The sequence below is a fragment of the Adiantum capillus-veneris genome, chromosome 28 (assembly GCF_014529385.1).
Source record: "Adiantum capillus-veneris isolate H3 chromosome 28, ASM1452938v2, whole genome shotgun sequence".
NCBI lineage: Eukaryota > Viridiplantae > Streptophyta > Polypodiopsida > Polypodiales > Pteridaceae > Adiantum > Adiantum capillus-veneris.
This window is the reverse complement of record NC_140958.1, coordinates 20135806-20158042: the sequence shown is the minus strand read 5'-3', so window position 1 is coordinate 20158042 and position 22237 is coordinate 20135806. Positions and strand designations below refer to the sequence as shown.

At 42.6% G+C, this 22237-nt stretch overlaps 1 protein-coding gene across 1 annotated transcript; it reads right to left on the bottom strand.

Annotated features, from left to right (window-relative positions):
• Window positions 1-18292: 18292 nt before the first annotated feature.
• LOC147420152 (pentatricopeptide repeat-containing protein At2g03380, mitochondrial-like) lies at window positions 18293-21975 on the bottom strand. Its single transcript, XM_086504877.1, has one exon. The coding sequence runs from the start codon at window positions 21465-21467 to the stop codon at window positions 19062-19064; it is 2406 nt and encodes an 801-aa protein (XP_086361003.1). The 5' UTR covers window positions 21468-21975; the 3' UTR covers window positions 18293-19061.
• Window positions 21976-22237: the final 262 nt, after the last annotated feature.

The window sequence follows — 22237 nt, the reverse complement described above, 5'->3', positions numbered from 1 at the left end:
GAAGGAAGAAATTGCAATAGATATTCTTCCAAAACTTCAACTTCGTCAAACTTTAACTTCTATCAACTTCTGTAATTTTTGTAATTCTGACAGTTTGCCTAGAATGCGGTGTCCCCTTGCCTATGCTTGTGTCGGATCTCGGCCGACAACCGCCGAACACCCTAGCTTGAGATTTTTTTGATGAATTGCCCAAGGCTGAAGGCCTTTGGGCGCCTTGTGTGTGAAAAAAAACCTCTACAGTCGGCTATGGAGACCAGGACAGTGCCGCGAGGGTGAGGGAGAGAGAGAACTGCCCGTCGGTTGCGTTCTGGGCGTCGCTCCAATGACGTAAACCCCTCCCCTCCGTAGCGCACATCCGTCGGGCTAAGCCACGCAGCATATGGCGGAGGTCGAGGTCCTCGCCTCCCTCCCGGCACAAGCGGTGCTTCTCACACAATGGGACTTCCTCGCCCCCTTAGCAGGCGGCTCTTCACGCCCTCAAAGAGAGGAGCATGCAAAAAGCTCCATGCCCTCTTGCCCAAAATAGACCATGCTCTGATAACAATGTAAGACAGGGGTGACTAGAGCCTGAGAGTCCACCACCCAACCACCCTTTATATAGGCATGCCCTTGGTCCTTTGCCCTAGTTGGACTCCCCGTTCCACACCGCCTATCCCGGCCTTGCCTTATCTACCCCATTCCACACCGCCTAGCCCGGCCCTGCCTTATCTAGTCCGGCCTTGCCGGTGTCCTGACACACACACACAAGTTATGTGTTGAGCAAGAACTCCATCTCCTTCTCCAAGAATTGAGAAGTAGAGGCCTACACCAACAAATCTTGGCTATGGAATGCAAATCCAACCAAGAGCAAAGCTTCAATGGCATGCTCATCTCCTCTACCATGCTAATTACTAAGCTAAGCTATGCTATTAGAGTGATTATGTGAGGAGAATACTTCTTTCTCGTAAGATACATCTTCTTCCTCTCAATCTACCCTCATTCCCTGCTAGCTCTCACCATTTTTGAAGGCGTGTGAGGTCTTGGGACTGAGGCTTGGGACACTAGGTGTGTTTTTCAAGCATAATTTGGTGCATGAAGCTTCCATCTTCATTGTACCAACTAGTTTTGTCAAGGAACACAAAGATTGTATTGTACAAAAGTCTCCTTTGCTAGGAGAAGCTATAATGCAAAGCCTTTATGGAGGGAACCGGCTCCATGTAAATCCACTCCTCAACTGTTGTCAATTGTTCTATTTCTCTCTCTTTCCAAGTATTGTCAATGCCAAATTAGCTAGGTGTAAATCGCTATGTTGCTTTCTCAAATTAAGCACTCTCTCTATGCTCATTAGGAACTTGTTCTTAATGAAATGCTCACTATGTTATCAATTTCCACTACACACAAGTTACTAGTGCATTAAATGTTACAGTGTCAATTGGAGGCTACATGAGAATTTGTCAAAGCCCTCATGTGGGTATCATTGTCATAATATTATAGCCCTATCTATCTTGAGATAGAACATTGTGCCATGGCATACTATCATTTGTCGTGGTGTTTGGAGTCGAGAGGATGAAAACATTAAAGATAAACTAATAGAGCTTGACAATGTGAAGAATATTTAAGGCTATTGGGAATACTCATCAATGGAAGTTATTGAGCATGTTGTAGATGCTATGGCTAGAATTAAAGATTTTAAAGATCTGATTATGTACAAGTGACATATGCCCCGGAACTTGTGTGGGCAAGTATCTCAAAGCATAACTAAAATTTGGTTAGCATATGGGTTGCTCTGACCAATTGATAGGTCAGATTGTGAGTGAGAATATTTTGTGCTTACTCTTGTATTGATAGCTTTGACCATTAGCCGAATGTAGGTGCCACGCTAAAAAAATCCTTCTTTCACTATGGTAGTCCTTCACTAGTGAATCTTATACCAGGAGGGTTCTGAGTGGGATACCGTTCTTGAAGACGATCAAAATTGTGCTATTGTAGCCTTGTAAAGTGAATTGTCAGGCTTTAGTACACACACACACACACACACACACACACACACAGATGAGATTTATAGTCCATCAATACTAGAATGACGAATATCCATTGCAGATTGATGCTTACAACTAGCATATTGGTAGAGAGTCCTTCGATTACGTTCATGATTGTGGTTAGGATTGGGTCTATATTCTTTGTCTCTATCATGGAGTCTGTGTCTTTTTGTACGTTGTCTCATGTTGATCATGAGTACTTGGATCTCCATCATCGTCTCCTATGCGAGCGAGTGTCGATTGTTGCTTCTACGATCAAGTCTACCATCAGAATTTTGTAAGTGTTATCCTCTTTTTTCAACTTAGAATGTGGCGTAATCAAGTGATCTTGTAGTGTAAGTACATCGAGCTTTGCCTGCTCTAATTGGAGGTAGGGGTGGCACAAAAAAGTATGATGCTCAAAAACAATTAGGACGGAGGTGTTGGATTGGCGCAAGTAGAAAGGTTTTAATGAGTTTTTATTGGAGTGGATGGGCGTTGGAAGTAGGGTCGAAGTTATACGAGCGCGTGTGAGTCATTGTGCGGCAACGAGAGCCGAGAGCCGCCCACTTCCTCTCTCTTTGGCGCCCGGTGGTTGTCGAGAAACAACCATCAGGAACACTTTTTGCTAGCCGATTTAGGAAGCTACCTGTCGCTGTGGTCGGCCAGGGTGTCGTTTCGTTTGTTGTATGGGTTCATCCCTTTAAAGTCTTGTGGGTTGTGTCTCACGGTCAAGGTCTTGGTTTCTATACCTCGGCCACATCTTCGAGCCTGAGCGAGGTCTCTTAGGCTCACCCCATGACACTTCTTTGTCAACAACCCACATAAATCCTACTGGCTCGTCTCATCAAAAAGTATTCCTAATGGCTTCAAAAAAATTAAAAGGTATTCTTAACTCAAAGATTCCCTCAACGATAACAAAAATGATGCGCTAGTCTATAGCACGTAGACACGGGCAATGGCGAAGCATGTAGGTTTGTAACAATGTTAGCTCTAAAAGAAGGATGCAACATTGCGCGAGAGATGTATGCAATTTGATGTGCATTGTTCCACTATGCTATATTAGCAATGTTTAGGCTTTGATATCCTTTTCGGATTTGTTTCACAAATTACTGTAGGATCAACATTAAGATATCTATAGGTTTTTAAGAAATGGGTCATCTCTTGGAGAGCACTGATTGTGGGATATGCATAACATGTTAAAGTCGACGTTGCAAAAGCGTAGAGACCAAGGGGAGAAAGCACACGAAAGAGAGAGAGAGAGAGAGAGAGAGAGAGAGAGAGAGAGAGAGAGAGAGAGAGAGAGGGAGTCTCTTGAACCAACCAACCTTGGCAATGAATAACTGATACAATACAATGGGAGCAAGGGGTCACATATATATCCACCTCAGTAAAGTGCCCTACACATACTTTAACAAATAAGTGAAATAAACCCCTAAAAGCCAGATTAAATAATTATGGGATCGCATTGGGCAGTTCACTTGAGATGCAAAAACTCTAACACCCTCTCTACAACTCATAGTGGACATAAATAGTGAGATCAAGTCGATGAACAAGCTACCATGGACACCCCAGTAGCTGCAGAATACAGGATAATACACCTTGGATTTGCTACCCTCAACTTCATACTGTAGAAGAATGCCATCTTGAGTATCGATTGCCTTTTAGAAAATTGAACTCTAGACCAAACTACATCCAAGAATCCCCATTCATGTGAACAGTGAACACATCATGTCCATAATACTTTTGAGACAATGAACTTTGGAACACAGCATGTCCATAGTCTGACCAACAACAATGGATTGGTGTACTCATCCATAGTGTTTTAGATATGTCTGATTGGTTCCTTGCCAGATGCATGTGCCTTGAAATCCGACCCACTGGATCAAACACCGATAACTTGAACTCCAACACAAGGGTCCAAATTAATTATATGGAGCAATGTTTTCTCCTCTCTGCCACTCACAAGCCTCTCTTTGGCTGAAGCAGGTGTAGAATCTACCCTTTGACTAGAAATCCGGTGTCGTGGCCACTGTGGTCGCCACCATGTGTGCCATTCCAATCTCCTCTGTCAAATCTTTATTGCCATAATCTCTATCCTGCTTGTCTTTGTCTTTGTCTTTGTCTATCTATGAGTTCCTACTATTTTCTTTGGCTTCAAACCACCAAGCCAAACAAAACATTGTGTCACACTTATAACAAATGTGGTCGGACCTCGTGGGTACCGAGAAAGCTAACTAAATACTGGTACTGCCATTCTTATCAAGCATGCCTTTGACTCTGTTCTTTGGAGAACTTCTTCATTTTCTTTTGGCTTCACAATTTTGAGCCACACAATTTTTTGGTTTCCTTGAGAACTGCGAATGAGCATAGGCCGCTAACTAAATGGTTGATCTTTTTTCCATAGCCATTTGTTGGTTTTGGTCGATGTGGTTGGCACTCAAGAAAGGGGAGGCTTTGTTGAAGTTGCAAGATCTGGATACTTGTGCTCCTTCTCGCACTCCAAGGGCCGCATACAACTCGCAAGCCGTTTTGACCTTAGCCAATCCTCTTTCACACCTCCCAAATGTTTTCCACTCAATCCCCAAACAATTCTCAAAACTCTGCACAAAAAGGAGGTGACTCCAAAAAAGTCGCTCTCCAAAAACTTTGTCCACACTTCCCAAAGGAAATTGATATCCTTTCGAAGCCCTTGCAAGGTGTCTCTCCAAAGCCACCATTCACCTTTGAAACAAAGCCAAAAATTGGCAGAGACGGTGTCATATTTAGCAGTTATGAATCCCATACTACCTTGCATTCATCTACCTACTGGGCATTGTCGCAAGCTATCACCAACTAGAACTTGTAAATGCCCCACGTTATAATCCTCAGGAGTTCAACCTGTGGTTCAAGGCAATATGATGCTTAATTTATCAATCCGTTTGACATATGTTATATCCAAGGGGTTTCAATCAGGGTCTCAATCATACGTTTTATTTACTTGTTATTGTTATTGTACACTATCAAATCCATGTGCTTTTGTTGCTGCGTACACCATGCATCTGAGAGTTGTCTCCCCTCGCTCGTCATTGTTGCTATGCCTTGCATCTGAGTGTTGTCTCCCCTAGCTCGTCCTCTCTCTCTCTCTCTCTCTCTCTCTCTCTCTCTCTCTCTCTCTCTCTCTTCAAAGAACCATTATGATTAGTTAAAGGAAAAATCTTGAAACTATCTCAATATGTCATAAAATCTAATATCTAACTAGCCCAAATGATTTTCTCATGTTAAAATTTCATTTAATGTGGGAGAATGAACGAGAACAAGAGTTAGAATATAGACATGTGCTTATGGATCTACCTCGACACGGGGCCAAAGTTAATGGGTCCAAATGAGAGATGGTCTGTCAAGAGCAATGCTAGCAAATGGAGCTTGAAAGACCTTAGGGTTAGCTTCATTAAAAACCTCCAATGGTTAGCGTAAAACTCCTTAGACCTTAGGCAAGCTAGGGTTTTGCTTGAGGTGGAAACCCGGCCCATGCTTGAGGTGCTTGTCGTGCTTGTTGTGGTTGTTGACTAAGGTGCTTGAGGTGCTTGTTGTGCTTGATCACTAGTGTGCTTGAGGTGTTTTATGAATAAGGTGCTCCATGACTAATGTGCTTGAGGGGATTAAGGTGTTCCAAAGGTCAACCAACATCCCTACTCATGGTGTGGGGGGGGGGGGAGCCCTAATTGTAGGGGAATGAGAGAGAACACACACACCCTCACACAAGGCAAACCTTGTCTAAAGAAGCAACAAGGACACATGTTAAGCTCCTCTCCATGTTGCCCTGTTAAGGTGCCTAAAGCCTATTGGTTGTGGCCTCTCAAGGGGTCCATAATTTAGCTAATTAAATTAATTGTTTATGCATTTATCAAGTCCTCTCTCTCAAAGGGAAAAGGGGGATACTTGTCCTAAGGCCAGCATGGCTGCTTGATATGCACTATGCATGTGATTGGCTAAGCTTGAAGGGGTCCAATCAAATTGAAGCTTGAGCTACAATGAGGGGTCAACCAAGGAAGCTAGGGGTGTGCTTGGGGGGTATACTCTCTCTCACACACACACTCACAAGGTCATTCTCACTTGGAAAAGTGCAAGAGTTCCATCTCCTTCTTCAAGCTTACTAGTTGAGAGCCTACACCAATACTCTTGGCTATGGAATGCAAATCCAACCAAGAGCCATGCTTCGATGCTTAAGATTGCCATATTCTTCATCATCATTATTATGCTATTATGCTATCATATGCAAGAAGAGTGATGTCCGGCCGTGTCTCTGCTTTGCAGCAAAAAGAAGGCAGGCACAGATTTTTGTGTGCACTACGCAAAGACAGACAGCGATATCCGACCGCAATCTCCCCACATACGCCCTCCACAGCACACGACTAAGGCAGGCGACCAAGGCAAACTCGACTGGCAACTCTACGGCACGGAGGCTACGAAGGCTCTGTTGGATGCATGCATAGGAAGGCCCTCTTAACCCTTGCATGAAGCAGGGTTGAACCCACCCCACGAGGGTAAGAGTCCCAACACTATATTGACAAGAAAGCTAGAAGGAAAGGGAAAGCTTCAAAGTTCAAGGAAGTAGTTTCACCCTTCCTTTTCACTTCTTGGAGGAAGGAAAGTTTTCCTCCATAATTTCTTTTTTCCTCAAGGTGGTATCTTCAAAGTGAACAAAATCCTTCACAAAATGACAAGTTTTTGTGAAGAATACACGAAGGTGTTCTTATGATGGACGACACGTGAAGCGCTACAATTTTCGCAAGGCGAGGTTCGCATGCGACACAGATCACCGAGCATAAAAAACATCAAGACTTCAAGATTTACAAGGTACAAGTTGAGGTTTTGTTTTCTCTCTTTACATTATTGTGTGTTACCATGGCCAGTGAGGATATCCCACCTATGCATACTTTTGATTTTGAGCACGTAGATCAAAATCAGGGCACCATTGGTACTGCTGATACTAATATGCATAACGATGATGATCTAGGAAATTGTGGCCTTGTAGATATGGCTACTTTCAAGACTTTGGAAAATCGCCAAAGCGTACTTGAACTCAACCTCTCTGCACTCAATGCAAATGTTACAAATCTTACTGAGCTACTTGTGAAATTTATGAATTCACAGACGGCTCAAGGAGCCACAAGTGGCACAGTTCAAGGAAACCAAGCTCACAAGAGTCAAGGAGTCCAAGAGACAAGTTCTTCAGAAGATGCAGAAGGTAGCAATGCATTGCTTAATAATATCACCATTCCTGAGTTTCACGGGGAAGAGCGTGATCGCAACAAGGATGCGGTCAATACGTTCTTACATAAATGGAGTGATATTCATAGATTGAGACACACCTGGGATATAAAGACGGCTGTGGAAACAATTCTATCTCTTAAAGGCAAGGCCTATAAGTGGTGGATGACATTTCCAATAGATGCTCGTCCTCCGTCTTGGGCTGCATTTCAAGCTTCTTTCTCCAAAGAGTTTTTGGACTCCAATGAAGAAGATAAGAATTGGTTAGCATGGGATGCATGCCGCATGTCTGGTCTCTCTCTCACACAGTACCTTTTGAAATATCGGAAAATCATATTAAAACTAGAAGGTCTAGATGAATTCCAAAAGATATGGGGTTTTAATAGGGGTCTTGACAAAGACTATCGTCTTCATGTCAAGACGATAGTCTTGACTTTGGAAGAAGCCATTAGTCATGCCCAAAGATATGATGATGACCAAGAGAGGAAGGGAAATGTTCCCTACTTTAAGAATAATTTTTCTAAGAGCAATGTGGCTAAGAGCCAATGGAGAGGTAGATCTCCCACACGTTCCAAGAGAGACAATCTACCTCTCCACGCCCACAAGAGGCTCAGAAGCCTAAGCAATCACGAGATACTCCACGTGGGTCTCTCATCGCTGCTGATTTTGAGCGTGCAAAGAAACACAATTTGTGTTTCAAATGTCTTTCGGACCAACATAACAAGAAGGATTTTCCTCTTTTGCAAGGCAAAGAAAAGGCCATGCACATGGTGCAACGCCTCACATTAGATTCATCTCCTAAATATTGTGATGTAGAGTTTCTTCATATGGAAAAAAAGCACAAGTGTTGTGTGCCTGCTTCAATGTAGCAGCCCACCTTTGGCCCCCATGATTTGATGTGCATGCATGGCACTATTAACGGTTGTATTTTAGTGGATGATGGTGCAGCTCATAACTTCCTGAACTATAAGCTAGTCAAGAAATTGAAGCTTGCACAAACTCCCTGCTCTCACAAGTGTGTGGTTGAACAAATGTCTGGTAATGATAAAAAATTATGGACATAGCAGTTCAAGGGGTTGAGCTTATTGTTCAAGATCATACGATGACCCTTGACTTTCAAGTTATGAACATGGACCGTGCTGATGTAGTTTTAGGACGGGAGTGGCTGCATGGTTTAGGAAACACATTGCACACTAGTTATGAACACAACTCTTTATCCTTTATGGACAATGGTAAACATGTGCTTTAGCTTGGTGAGAAAAATATACTATGTGCACCTCTTACATGTACAGTCGATCTTTCTATTTTGCAAAAATAATATTTAATAGATGAAGTCTTTTTGTGTTACTGCTTGTCTTCAAGTCTTGTGAATTCTCAAGAGCAAAGTGCTGTGAATTCTAGTAACGGTATGCAAAGTGCAATGATTTCTAATGATAATCAAAGTGTTAACCAATCTAACAAGCAAAGTGCTCTCAATTTTAATTATATTGAGCAACATGTAACTATTGTAAAACAAACATTACAGGAATTACAAGATTCTCCATCCCAACATAACTCTAGTTTACTTTCTCCTTTTGCACAGCAAAAGCTGACTAACTTACTCATGGAGTATAGTGATGTATTCTCAAGTGATTTACCATCGGGTTTAACCCCTACACGTGATGTGCAGCATGGCATAGATGTCTTGCCAGGCACTAAACCGGTGAGTAAACCACCTTATCGTATGAGTGCTAAACAAGTCAAGGAGGTTGAGAGTCAGTTGACTGACTACCTCGCCCGTGGTTTCATTAGACCTAGCACTTCACCTTGGGCATCACCAATTCTATTGGTAGAAAAGAAAGATGGTAATATGTGCATCTACGTAGATTATTGCGGATTAAACGCCATAACCATCAAGAACAAGTATCCTCTACCTCAAGTGGATGAGTTTTTTTATCAACTCCATGGGGCAAGATACTATACAAAGATAGATCTGCATTCAGGTTACCACCAGGTGCGTATCCTTTTGCAAGATATCTCTAAAGCTGCCTTTAGAACACATCTCGAGCATTTGGTTATGCCTTTTGGTTTAACCAATGCTCTAGCTACATTTATGACACTCATGGATAGTGTCTTACGTCCCTATCTTGGAAAATTTGTTGTGATTTTCCTTGATGACATTCTCATTTACAGTAAGACTGAAGATGAACACATAGAACACTTACGATTAGTGTTCGAAAAGCTACGAACTCATGCTCTGTATGCTAAGAAAAGCAAGTGCAATTTCTTTAAAACAAAGATACATTAACTCGATCATGTGATCTCTTATTCTGGCATCAAGATGGACACTGACAAGGTCGCTGTCATTCTTCGATGGCCACATCCCAACATGGTTGAGGAGCTTCAAATATTCTTCGGCATGGCTAGATTTTATCGACAGTATATCCGTGATTATGCCAAAACCATTGTTCCTATGATGGGTCAACTTAAAGAAAAAGGTAAGACCTTTTCTTGGGAAGAAGCCCAAAAACACAGTTTTGAACAGCTCAAGGTAGCTATAGCCATCGCTCCCATCATAGCAATCATTGAACCACTTAAGCCGTTTGTGGTAGAGACTGATGCTAGTGATAAATCAATTGGTGTGGTACACTCCTCCAGGAGAGAAGACCTATAGCCTTTGAAAGTAAAAAGTTAGATAGAGCTCAACAAAATTATTTTGTCTATGAGAGAGAGCTCTATGCCATAATTCACGCTTTACAAAAGTGGCGACACTATCTATATGGTGCCGAGTTTGAAGTAGTTTTTGACCATTAACCATGAGAGTATCAAATGGTTTACTATTCAAAAGGACTTGAAGGGCCGTAAAGCTAGATGGACAGAAATCCTTCAAGATTATGATTGTAAGCTACGATATCGCAAGGGGTGATATAATGTAGTAGCGGATGCACTAAGTCGTATGCCTCAAAATAATTCACTTGCTTTCACAGAAATAAAGAGTGGATTTTTAGAGTCATTACGTGGCAAGTGTGCACAAGATCAATCATATGCTAAAGTGTGGAGTGCAGTTTTAAAAAGGGATCCCTCACACTCACATGTCTCTGTACAACCAGATCAACATGTCTCTGCACACGCAAATAAAAACTCCAACACACAGAGCTCCAACCCTACTCAGGAAGAGCTTAAACGATGGAATAATTTTTCCATTGATGATGGCTACTTACTCCACAAGGGTAGAGTATGTGTGCCAAAGGACTCAGACACTAGGCACCAAATCTTATTTGAGTGTCACGATAGTCCAAGTGTTGGTCATCCAGGTATTTGTAAGACGTATGCCTTAGTTCGACGGCAATTTTATTGGTTAGGCTTACATCATGATGTTCAAGAGTACGTACTAAACTTCTAGCAGTGCTAAGTTAATAAGGAAAAGCGCCTCAAGGTAGGTGGCCTTTTACATCCTTTAGAGATTCCACAAGGTAAGTAGGAGAGTATCTCTATGGATTTTGTAGTAGGAGTACCTACTACAAACCGTGGTCATGATGCCATATGTGTAATTGTAGACCGTTTCACAAAGATGAATCGATTCATTCCCACTAAGACTACGGTTAAGACACCGGAATTACCACGGCTATTTGTAGAGCATATAAATAGACTCTACGGTCTTCCAACTAGTATCGTTAGTGCTAGAGATCGAAAGTTCGATAATCACTTCTGGAGAGTTGTGTTTCAAAAGTTGGAAACTAAAATTAATCTAAGTACGGCTGATCATCCAAAAACAAATGGTCAAACCGAAAGAGTTAATCAAGTGCTAGAGGATATGCTACGAGCGTACGTTAGCAAGAAGAAAACTAATATTGTAATTTTCTTATAATAGTTCAAAGCATGTGACTATAGGGTTTAGTCCATTTATGCTTTTATATGGATTTCAACCTAGATCACCCATTACGGTGGGGTTGGCTAAGGAGAAGATACAACAAGCAAAGGATTTTCTCCAAGACCATTTTGACATGCTTCGAGTTGCTAGACAGAATGTTAAGCAAGCTCAAGATTGACATAAGAAGTATGCAAATGAGCATTGTCATCTTTCTACTTCGAAGAAGGAGACAAGGTTTTCCTCAAGGTTCTGGAGCATTCATAAATTTTGAAGACGGGAAAAGTTGCTAAACTTTCACCACGCTATTGTGGACCGTTTACCATTCTCAAACGTATAAATCAAGTGGCCTATAAGTTAGCTCTTCCAGAGCACTTACGAGTTCATCCTGTTTTTCATGTTAGCCGTTTACAAAAACAGCTAAGATAGAAAGATAATGTCATTGACACAGGTGTGTTAGTTGACCTTATCAAACCGCCAAGCATCCCTCATGAGCTCGAAAAGATTTTGGATTCTCATGAGCTTCGCACCAAACATCATGTCCGACGTGACAGGTGCTGATAAAATGGCTAGATAGACCTGAAGAAGGTTCTACATGGGTCTCTGCACTTAAGAATCGTTTTCCTATGTTTGTTTTCGAGGACGAAAATAATTCTCCAAGGGGGGGATAATGTAAGGACATGGGTCCTACAGGCAAGGCTACTAGTATGGCGGGACTGTGTGTATGCTAGGGGGAGGCTATAAGATAGCACGGTTGGGTGGAAACTAGCACACGCATTACCACCGCCTTTTTACTATTGGAGGGGGGACCGGCTCCACATAAATCCGGTCCTCAATTGTTGTCATGTACTCTAATTCTCTCTCTTGAAAAAGTATTGTTCATACCAAGTTGATTAAGTATAACGGCTATGTTGCTACCCCTCTATGTTCTCAAAGTAACCTCATAAAAATGCTCACTCTAGTTCTCTTAATTCGCTATTCTCAAAGCTCATAGGCCATGTGCTTGGGGGGTATTCTCTCTCTCTCTCTCTCTCTCTCTCTCTCTCTCTCTCTCTCTCTCTCTCTCTCTCTCTCACACACACACACACACACACACACACACAATCTATGTTGCTACCCCTCTATGTTCTCAAAGTAGTCTCATAAAAATGCTCACTCTAGTTCTCTTCATTTCGCTATTCTCAAAGTTCATAGGCCATGTGCTAGAGGGGTATACTCTCTCTCACACACACACGCAAGGTCATTCTCACTTGGAAAAGTGCAAGAGCTCCTTCTCCTTCTTCAAGCTTGTTGAGAAGTTGAGAGCCTACACCAACACTCTTGGCTATGGAATGCAAATCCAACCAAGAGCCATGCTTCAATGCTTAAGCTTTCCATCTTCTTCATCATCATTATTATGCTATTATGCTATGCTATGCAAGAAGAGTGATGATAAGTGAGGAACTATCTCTTTCTCGTATGCTATTTCTTCTTCCTCTTCCCTACCCTTATTCCCCGCTAGCTCTCTCCACCTTTGAAGGTGTTTGAGGTCTTGGGACTGAGGCCGGGGATGGTTAATGCTTTTACAAAGCTTATGTTATGCTCGTGATGCATGAATCTTTCGATCTTCCTTGCATCACCTAGGTCACAAAAGAAACACAAAGATTGTATTGTACCAAGTCTCTCTTTTTGGGAGAATCTATAATACAAAAGCCTATTGGAGGGGGGACCGCCAGCTCCACATAAATCCGGTCCTCAAATGTTGTCATGTTCTCTAATTCTCTCTCTTGCAAAATTATTGTTCGTGCCAAGTTAATTAAGTATAATGGTTATGTTGCTACAGCTAATTAAGTTTACCCTCTCTGTTGTCAAAGTAGTCTCATAAAAATGCTCACTCTAATTCTCTTAATTCCGCTATTCTCAAAGGTCATAGGCCATTTCCATTAGAAAATCAAATGCTAGCATTCACATTATCAGAGCCCTTCTTCCTTGCTACATTGCTAGAGGAAAACCATCTCTTTCCAACATCATGCGTGCCCATCTAGTGTGAAATAAAGTTATACATTATACTCATTGCACTTCCCTACTCAAGAATAGAGAAGGTCTAAACAGTGCACACAAGTCCCAAGAATGAGCATTGATTCTTGGGTATAATCAAGTAGCAACTCTCTTCAGCACCGCTCAAATTCAAAGGTCTAGATGGTAGGGAAGCCGCCTTGGCTTGGCCTTGCCATGTTCTGAGCAAGAAGGAGAGGGGAGCAAGCGCAGGGTGTAGGGACGCAGCAGACATCCTTGCTATGGCCAGCTTTGAGAGAGCTCCCGACTTACAACATCCTCTTCATTCTCTTTGTGACAAATCCTCTCTCTCTCTCTCTCTCTCTCTCTCTCTCTCTCTCTCTCTCTCTCTCTCTCTCTCTCTCTCTCTCTCTCTCTCTCTCTCTCTCTCTCTCTCTCTCTCTCTCTCTCTCTCTCTCGTGTGCACGCGTGTGCACAAAGAGTGACCAGAGATAAACCTGCAAAGTGCTTCTAGAGAGGGGATCAGTGCACAGTGCTTTTATTTTACTTGATGGTGTCATTTTCACATTGTTCTTTTTTCAACTTTAAGCAACCACCACGTGGTGGCTTGTGCATCCAAATTGGGGAAAAAGAGCCTTTGGCTCATCAAGTAAAGAATGAGCGAGGCAAAAGTCCCAACTTGAGCATTCTCGCAAGCTCTTGGGCTTCTCTAGGTTTTTCTTTCCCTTTCTCTTCACACTCATCACCTGCTAGGTGTGGTCACCAACCTTCTTCTCGACCTCCTGCAGCTTCGTGTGAGCTGCCTCCAATTTTCGCTCAGCCTTAGCCAATTGTTGTTGGAGCTCCACCAAATCGTACCACGCCGCCATCTGTGAGCGATTTGATTGGAGCTTTGATCCTTTATAGCGACGCCACCTCTCTATAGCGCTGCTCCTAGCCAACTGCCTCCATCACGTGAATGTACTATTTAACATTTTCATTTTCTCTCTCTAAGCTGACGTGGAACTTCTTACAGGGCCCAAAAGTAAGTCCAAGTTTCTCCTAATGCCCCGGAAGCGGGTTGCTTGTAGAGGTGAAAGGGGAGGGGGGGAGGGGGAAGGGGGGGGATGGCCCATGGGCACCCTCCCTTGGAATTACTTGAAATTTCCCTAAGGCCTAAAGGCCTTGGGCGCTTGGTATGAAAAGATCTAAAGAGCTATGGTGGACATCGTCTAGCACAACGAGAGAGAGAGAGAGAGAGAGAGAGAGAGAGAGAGAGAGAGAGAGAGAGAGAGAGAGAGAGTTGGAGGCCACTCTGGTGCTCCCCGGTTTGTGCGCCCGTGATGATAAATGTTGAGCAGGCCAGAGCGACCCCATTGAGCTCCTCTCCACGGGATTTGGAGCAGGTAGACCTTGCCTTCTTCCTCGCTCCAAGGGTGCCTGCACATAGTAGTTCTTCACCACGCCTCTCTATTGCATGGTTTTTCATGAGCATGTAGTGGAAAAGGACCACGCCTTCTTTGCTCCCAAAATCTCTAAGCTACGATACCAGTGAAAGAACCCTGGGAATTGCTATGGAGAAACCTCCTCCCTACAACCTTTAATATAGACCTTGGCCTTCTGGGTTCCCTGCCCAGCTTAGCAATCGGCTGTTGGCCCAGGTCCTTGACCCCGTAGGGTTGCCCTTGGCATGGCAATAGCATCCATCTTACCATCATACTTATTGAACATAATCTTCTTGGGATTTGGTTCGTTCGTCGTTCGTGTAGCATCGGTCGCCTCTATGATGGTCTTGACAAGCTTTTCATAATCCGGCTTCGATAAAGAGATATCGGATCGGACTGCTTGAATTGTGATAAGATCACACATCGCTACCCTTTCTTGCCTACGAGTCTTGGACTTTGCCTTGTGCTCTCGTTTACGAGCCTCAACTTCAACCGCCACCAATCAACATTCCTTTCACTCCGTCTCTTCCACACGCTCTTGTTGATGCGCCTCCTCTTGCCACATCATCATCTCCATCATCATCCACATCATGGAATCCATGGGATTTGGTGTCAAGGATGAGGGGTACGAGGAATACTCATGGGAGGATCCGAAGAGAGAACTTGCCCGCCCTTTAAACTGGCCGAGGTCTCCATACCGCTACGAGTCTTGACCATGCAAGGATTTCTGCTCGTGGTTCGTGCAAGGTTGCAGACTAATCTTTGAGAGACTATCTACCCCCATGTCCTCGACGCACCCCGCATGCAACACCCAATGTACAGTTGGTTGCTATTTTTTGACACTGAAGGTGCATGGTCCCACATGCTATGGCATGCCTGCTATTCCAAGAGTGGGAGGAGTGTCATCGAAGTGCTGCAAAACACAAGCGAAAACACTAGAGAGAAACAAAAACATTTTGGGGATTAGCAAATTAGTGCAAAATCTACAAAGATCTGATATAAATGTCATATACATCACAATTGAAATGGTGACAAGATCTAAACTTAACACTTCTAGAAATCTTTACTTCTTTCCTTGCTTAAATGTGTGCTACTTCTTAGAACGAATGATGGTTCCTTTTATTTCCTTGTGTAGAGAGAATGAGACACACACACACACACACACACACACACACACACACACAGATCTAGGGAGAGAGAGACAGAGAGAGAGGGGGGGGGAGGGGGGGGAGGGGGAGAATGACACTCGATGGGGTCCCAACCAACCCTCTCAAAGGCCCTCCACACTATTGCCAATGTACTTACTTTTGATTGTGTAAATGGAATGTATACACATGAAACACCTCAATGCAAACTCTACTAACTCGAATGGGGAATATCACCACGTTAATCCTTCAAAATAAAGAAACTTCGGGGCTGATTTGATGTACCTTTGGATCCTTCTTGATGAGGAGTTGCTAATGGCCACCAAGGGGTAGATTTGGACTAATTTGTGCTTCCGATGTGAGAGGAATCATGGATTGAAAGCTCGTTGCAAAAACGCATCAGATCTCTCGCGCAAAGCAGAATTGAAAACGCGGATGATGATGGAGCTGATGATGGACAACAATGGGAGCACTCGATGCAGTGATGGAATGGTCAAGAAAAGGCTTAATGGGCTAACAAAGTACCGAGCTGTAGTCCAGAGGTAGCATTAGCAGATCCATTACGATTTCGACAAGGAAATGGTCTAAAAACTGCTCTAGGTAGATGACTTGTGAATAGAAGCAAAAACATAGATCTGGCTGTTGTTTTGCAAACACATTGGGTTGTTGGCTGGCATTGGCTCTTATGGAGGTATACTGCTTAAGAACCCCCTAAGATTAAGGTAGGACAAAAGTTGAAGACGAAGTTATAAAAATAGATTATGAAAATGATTTATTAATAAACTTGTTCAGGTAAAGTTTTTGGTGAAACGCTGGCATATCTACGGAAATCCGATTGATATGAGGAATGGCTGGTTGGATTACTTTAGCCTAAAACTACATGCATGTCATGCCAGATGCCTATCGTAGTGTAACAAAATTTGTCAAAATGCTTGTACAATCCATTTATGCAAGAGGGCTCCAAAACTGGAAAACCTAATATGATAGACTCATTCAAACATGCAAATCCTACGAGCAGGCTCACAAAATTTTTGGTACTAATACGCCTAGGATTCTAGACACTCCTGTCTAGGGATAGGTGCAAAATTGGCTCTAGAAGTCTGTGAAGCATGTCCATGTGGCACACAGAGCCATGTGCACGTAACACACACACACACACAACATCTACCCATAATTTGAATATTTTTACATTAAGGGGCAACTTGTCCTCATGGGAAAAGAAAACAAACTTTTCTTATTTTTGCTTAGTCTTCTAGTTCTATGTAGTTCATAGGTGGAAGAATCATGCTTTGATATGCATAGGGCAAGAAAGGAGTTGGGTTGTGATACCATAATAACCACTTCCGACGAGTGAGCACTGAGAACGGTAAAAAAATCAATTCACTACCAACCAGCCATCAAAAAATTAGTGTTGTTGAATCTACAAAACTTGAATCAACCTAAATACTTCAAAACAACTAAACAAACCAAAATGAATAAGAGAGTGGAGAGAGATGAAGATGATACCGAAGCAAGATTCCCTACATAAGAGAGTTATTTACCTGAACTGCCACCACATATCTGACCATATATTTCTCTGGTTAATTGAGTTTGAGTACAATAAACTATAAGAATATGCAAGTCTACTTGAGCCTTCAACCTTCGTACTTGTGCAGCAGCAGCTCTCGGGGGTGCACTATTCAGAACCTCCGTATACAACGTGTGTTTGCAGGGTAATTAAAAATTCCCTTTTTTAACATGTTTGAATGAATAAAATAATCTCGTAATTTAGAAAATTTCTCCAAAATGGAATATAAAAACTCCTTTTGTTGATGTATCTCTGTTAATTTTTCTAAAATGTTTGCATTTAAAAACCCCTCATTTTAAACTCACGTACTACATTACATAACTACATATTGCACCCCCCAAGCAGCAGCATTACCAGCTCAATGATAGGATTTGACGGGCATCCTCTCTTCCCATAGAGATCAACCCTTCGTATGTCTAAAGGAATAATTCCGTTTGACTAAGAAGAGGAAATATTTTTGAAATTCGCCTTAGAAGGGCAACTCAATTTTTTGTTTTGGAATTCGCCTTTGGAAGGGCAACTCAAAAAAATTCCATTCCAAAAGAGAACTTCTTTTAAGTAGCACTTTTCTATTGTAGCTAGTCTCATTGCTCAAGATACAAGTGTGATTCTGATTTTTAGGGTTTAGAAACTAGGACAAACTCTAAGCTTTGTTATAATTTCTATAAGGAGCTCAAGCTAGATGAAAGTTTGATCTTATTAAACTTTAAAATCGAATAAATCTTGATAAAATTTTGGCATGGGAGGTTGAGCTTACAATGTTTTGCATTCAAGTTCGATTCTGTTACAAAAATGGTTGAAAGAGGTACCCAATGGAGGTGAGTCTCGTTGATCACGTCATCTACTAACATGCAAATGAGCATTGGATATCAGATATAGGTATCCTTATATTTCTCCCATGCCACTACCCTACATTTTGTGAAGAATGCTCAAGCATTTTGTGACCTTGTGTGTTGGGTAGATCTTGATTGTAGTGGCATGCCAAGAGACAACATTGCAACATTGCGATAAGGGAACTTCTCTAGGAAAAATTGCATCAGAAAAGAGCACTACACCAGAGTGACTACAAGCATTAAACACATTAACCAGAGGGTTACATTTGCAGAAATGCTCTGTTGTTGCATCCATCGAAATGGTTCGGAGCTACACCAAAATTATATCTGAAAGAGGATAGGAAGAACAAAGTAGCCTTATACTTGTCTTTTGGAGGGCTAACAAAAGATCTTCCTTTCCGTAGGGAAGGGTAAACCTGGTTGAAACCCATGTTTGAAAGTGTGGTGCCCTTTAAACTCTTATCACTGCTTGTGTTGCACGAAAACTCCGTATGTAGATGCAACTCTTTATGTAGGCTCTTCCCTCAAAAGCTTGAAAGCAATTCCTTGAATTGTTTGCATTTTAGCTCGCACACAGATTTTAAAACACAAAAAAACTCTGAAAGAAAAAAAAAAAAAAACAAAGTTTTCTAATGTGAAAACAACAGATCTTAGAGAGAATTTTCCCGAGATGAAAAATAGTCTTGGACTCCTAGAGAGAAATTGGACATTTCTAGAGAGTAGAGTTAAAAAATAGTAAAATTCAGGTTTGGAAAGAGAATCAGCACTCCAGAAAAAGAATAGAGAATCTAGAGCGAAAATGCATGTGCACGTAGGAAGATTCTTGCTATGACTCAGAGATTGGCATGGACTACCTTTCCTGTGGCTGGCAGGACATCTGCAGCAATGATGAGTAGCATCTCTGCACGGGGAGAACACTAACCCTAAAACCAGCCACGCGATGCAAAGTCACAAAAAATTGTAATGCTACAACTTCTCTGCCTGTAAATTTGAGAGGTCTTTAGCAAATTGATAACCTCATTTTCAAGCTCTCCACCTCTTTTGCATGTGCATGCATGGCTGCATCAATGTATATATTGTACATGCACAAATAGGCAGAAGACTCTTGATCATCCAGCAGCAACACCTGTTCAAAAGCGTGTTTTCCAAGATCTACGTTTTGCCATTTACGACAAGCGCCCAAAACTGTCAGCCACATCATAATGTTACGATGGTGTAATGGTTCTCTTGTGTATGCCACAGCTCTCTCTAGTTGGCCAGCACGGCTAAGAATGTCCACCATACAGATGTGATGCTCGAGAGCTGGAGTAAGGTTGTACTCCTCACTCATGGCTCTAAAATATGAATGGCCCTTATCTATAAGACCACAGTGACTGCATGCCGTGAGGACACTCAAGAATGTCACGGAATTGGGTATAACACCCTCTCCTCTCATTTTCTCGAAGCTAGCAACAACAGCTGCGTCCTCTCCAAGCTGGGCATATCCTGTGATAAGTGTGGTCCATGATATGATGTCCCGCATTGGAAGCAAGTCGAAAGCTTTCTGAGCCTTGGCAAGCATACCGCACTTGACGTACATATCAACCAGAGCGTTGCCAACTAGCTGATTGGTCTTCAGCAGTCCTGCTTGTTCAGCTCTACAATGCCATATTTTGCCCTTCTCTGCAGCTCCTATAATGCCACAAGCTTTTAAGCAACAAGTTAATGTCCCATCATCCTCAACGACACCCTGGGACCACATACTCTCAGAGAGACTCAGAGCTTCTTCAGCATGCTCTTCCTCTAAATAGCCTGCAATTAAGGTATTCCATGAGACCGTATCATGATGCAACGACTTATCGAACAATTCTTGTGCTTCTCTCAGCCTGCCACATTTGATATACATATCAATCAGAGCATTGCCGACAAGTATATTCCTTGCTAATAGCCTTCTGTCATCAGCTTCAGCATGCAATTCTCGACCCTTGTCTATCTCTCTAGTTAGACCACAAGCTTTAAAGACGCATGCATATGTCACCTCATTTGGATGAATGCTTCGACTTCGCATCTGTTCAAAGCAGCTGAATGCCTCCTCGCCACATTCATTCTGCACATAACCAAAAATTAATGTATTCCATGAGACTAAATTACGAACTGGTATAGTGTCGAACACTTCCTGTGCTTTTGCCATGAGACCAAACTTGGAATACATATTGATTAGAACATTGCCAACAAGCTGGCTTGCCTTGTAAATTCCTTTTTTGTCGAGTTCAGCATGTATCTCCTGGCCCTTTACTTTAGCTTGAGTGCTGCCACATGCTTTTAAGATACACACGTAGGTAACCTCATTTGGGAGGACGCCCTGACGTTGCATGAGATCATAGTTTAGTAAAGCTTCTCTACCAAGCTCCTGCTGTACATACCCGGAAATAAGCGTTGACCATGAGACCACATCATGATTTTGAAGACTGTCAAAAACTTCCTGAGCCTTACCTAGTTGGCCGCATTTGGCATACATACCTACCAAAGCATTGCCAACAATTTGTTCTGTTCCCAACAACCTAGTCTTTGAAAGTTCACAATGCAGATACTTTCCCTTCTCTAACAATTTGAGACTGCCACAAACTTTCAAGATGGATGTGAACGTTACCTCATTTGGAGGAATACCCTCTGATTTCATTTGTTCAAAAGCCTTAAGGGCCCCTTTGCAGCATTCCTCTTCTACAAACCCTGAGATAATTGTATTCCATGTAGCTACATTGTGAGCAGGGAGGTTGTCAAACACTTCCTCTGCCCTTGAAAGCACTCCACATTTCATATACATATCGACAAGCGCATTGCCAACTACCTGATTCACATCTAACAATCCTGAACGAATGATCTGAGAGTGTATCTGCTTGCCTTTATAAATGGCTTGAAGGCTGCCACAGGCTTTTAAAGCGCTGCTTATTGTGAAATCATTAGGCAAAACACTCTTTGAATGCATGAGTTGAACACAAGCGAGAGCTTCTTCGCTGCGCTCTTGTCGAACGTATGCAGAAATCAAAGCATTCCATGACACAGTGTCATCAACTAGCTGATTCAACAATGTCTTTGCTTCGATAAACATGCCGCACGTGGCATACATATCAAGAAGGGCAGTGCCAACATAAGGATTGCTTTCCAGCAAACCAATCTTCTTGACCTTTTCATGCAAGCGAGAACCTGTCACAACATCTTTCAACTTTGCACAAGCTTTGAACAAGGTGATATAGGTATACGAGCTCCATTGCGTAGTACTCTGTTGCATTCTCTGGTAAATGTCAAGGGCCCACCGGGCATCTCCACCCTTGGCATAAGCAGTAACCAGAACATCCCAGAAACAGTCATTTCCAGGTACAACCTTCTTAGAGATTACTTGCAAACTGTTGATGCCACAAGCTCTCATTACACATGAATGCCCTGAGGATGAGCATGTGGAGGAACATTGAAAAAACCCACATTAAGTGTTGGTTAGAATTCCGCGTTCAAGAGAATCTCCTTGGGCACTCATCCGTTTCGTGTGTGTGTGTGTGTGTGTGTGTGTGTGTGTGTGTGTGTGTGTGTGTGTGTGTGTGTGCGTGCGCGCACAGCACGTTTGGGGGTGCACCATGATCGTACGAAAAGGCATCCCCTACAATCGCCATACTGGCCATGCGAATGCCCCACTGTCTCTACCAGGTTGGCTGTCGTGTGTGCGCGAGCGTGCACGTGACGATCACTTGGTGGGGAGATGGTCACAGACCGCTTCTTACATTGCCCTCTGCACTCAATGATCTCAACCTGAATATCCAACGGCATGGTTGCAGAGTAGAGGCTCTCTGTGACGGAGCGAACATCCATCCTCGCTGTGACGGAGCAAACTTTGTGCGAACTTCCAACAAGCTAATGATGAATGGAAAGAAAATCGCAAGGGTACAATCGAGTTTCGAACACTTAAGGCCATTACCTAGGCCACTCACACACAAGCAAATAAATAAATGGGGAAATATATAAACTCTCTCTCTCTCTCTCTCTCTCTCTCTCTCTCTCTCTCTAACACACACACACAGTAGCTATGCTTTACCTTCATTAAGTGTGTGCCAATTTTGAAAAAATCATGGAAGGACAATATCTAGGAAGATGCTTGTCTTGAAAGGCAAAAAAAAATAGCGACGGGCAGAGTCTATGGCAGTTGCG

Excerpts from the sequence above, each read along its gene's own strand:
- LOC147420152 (XM_086504877.1), bottom strand. The coding sequence starts at position 21,467 with ATGAGAGCTTGTGGCATCAACAGTTTGCAAGTAATCTCTAAGAAGGTT.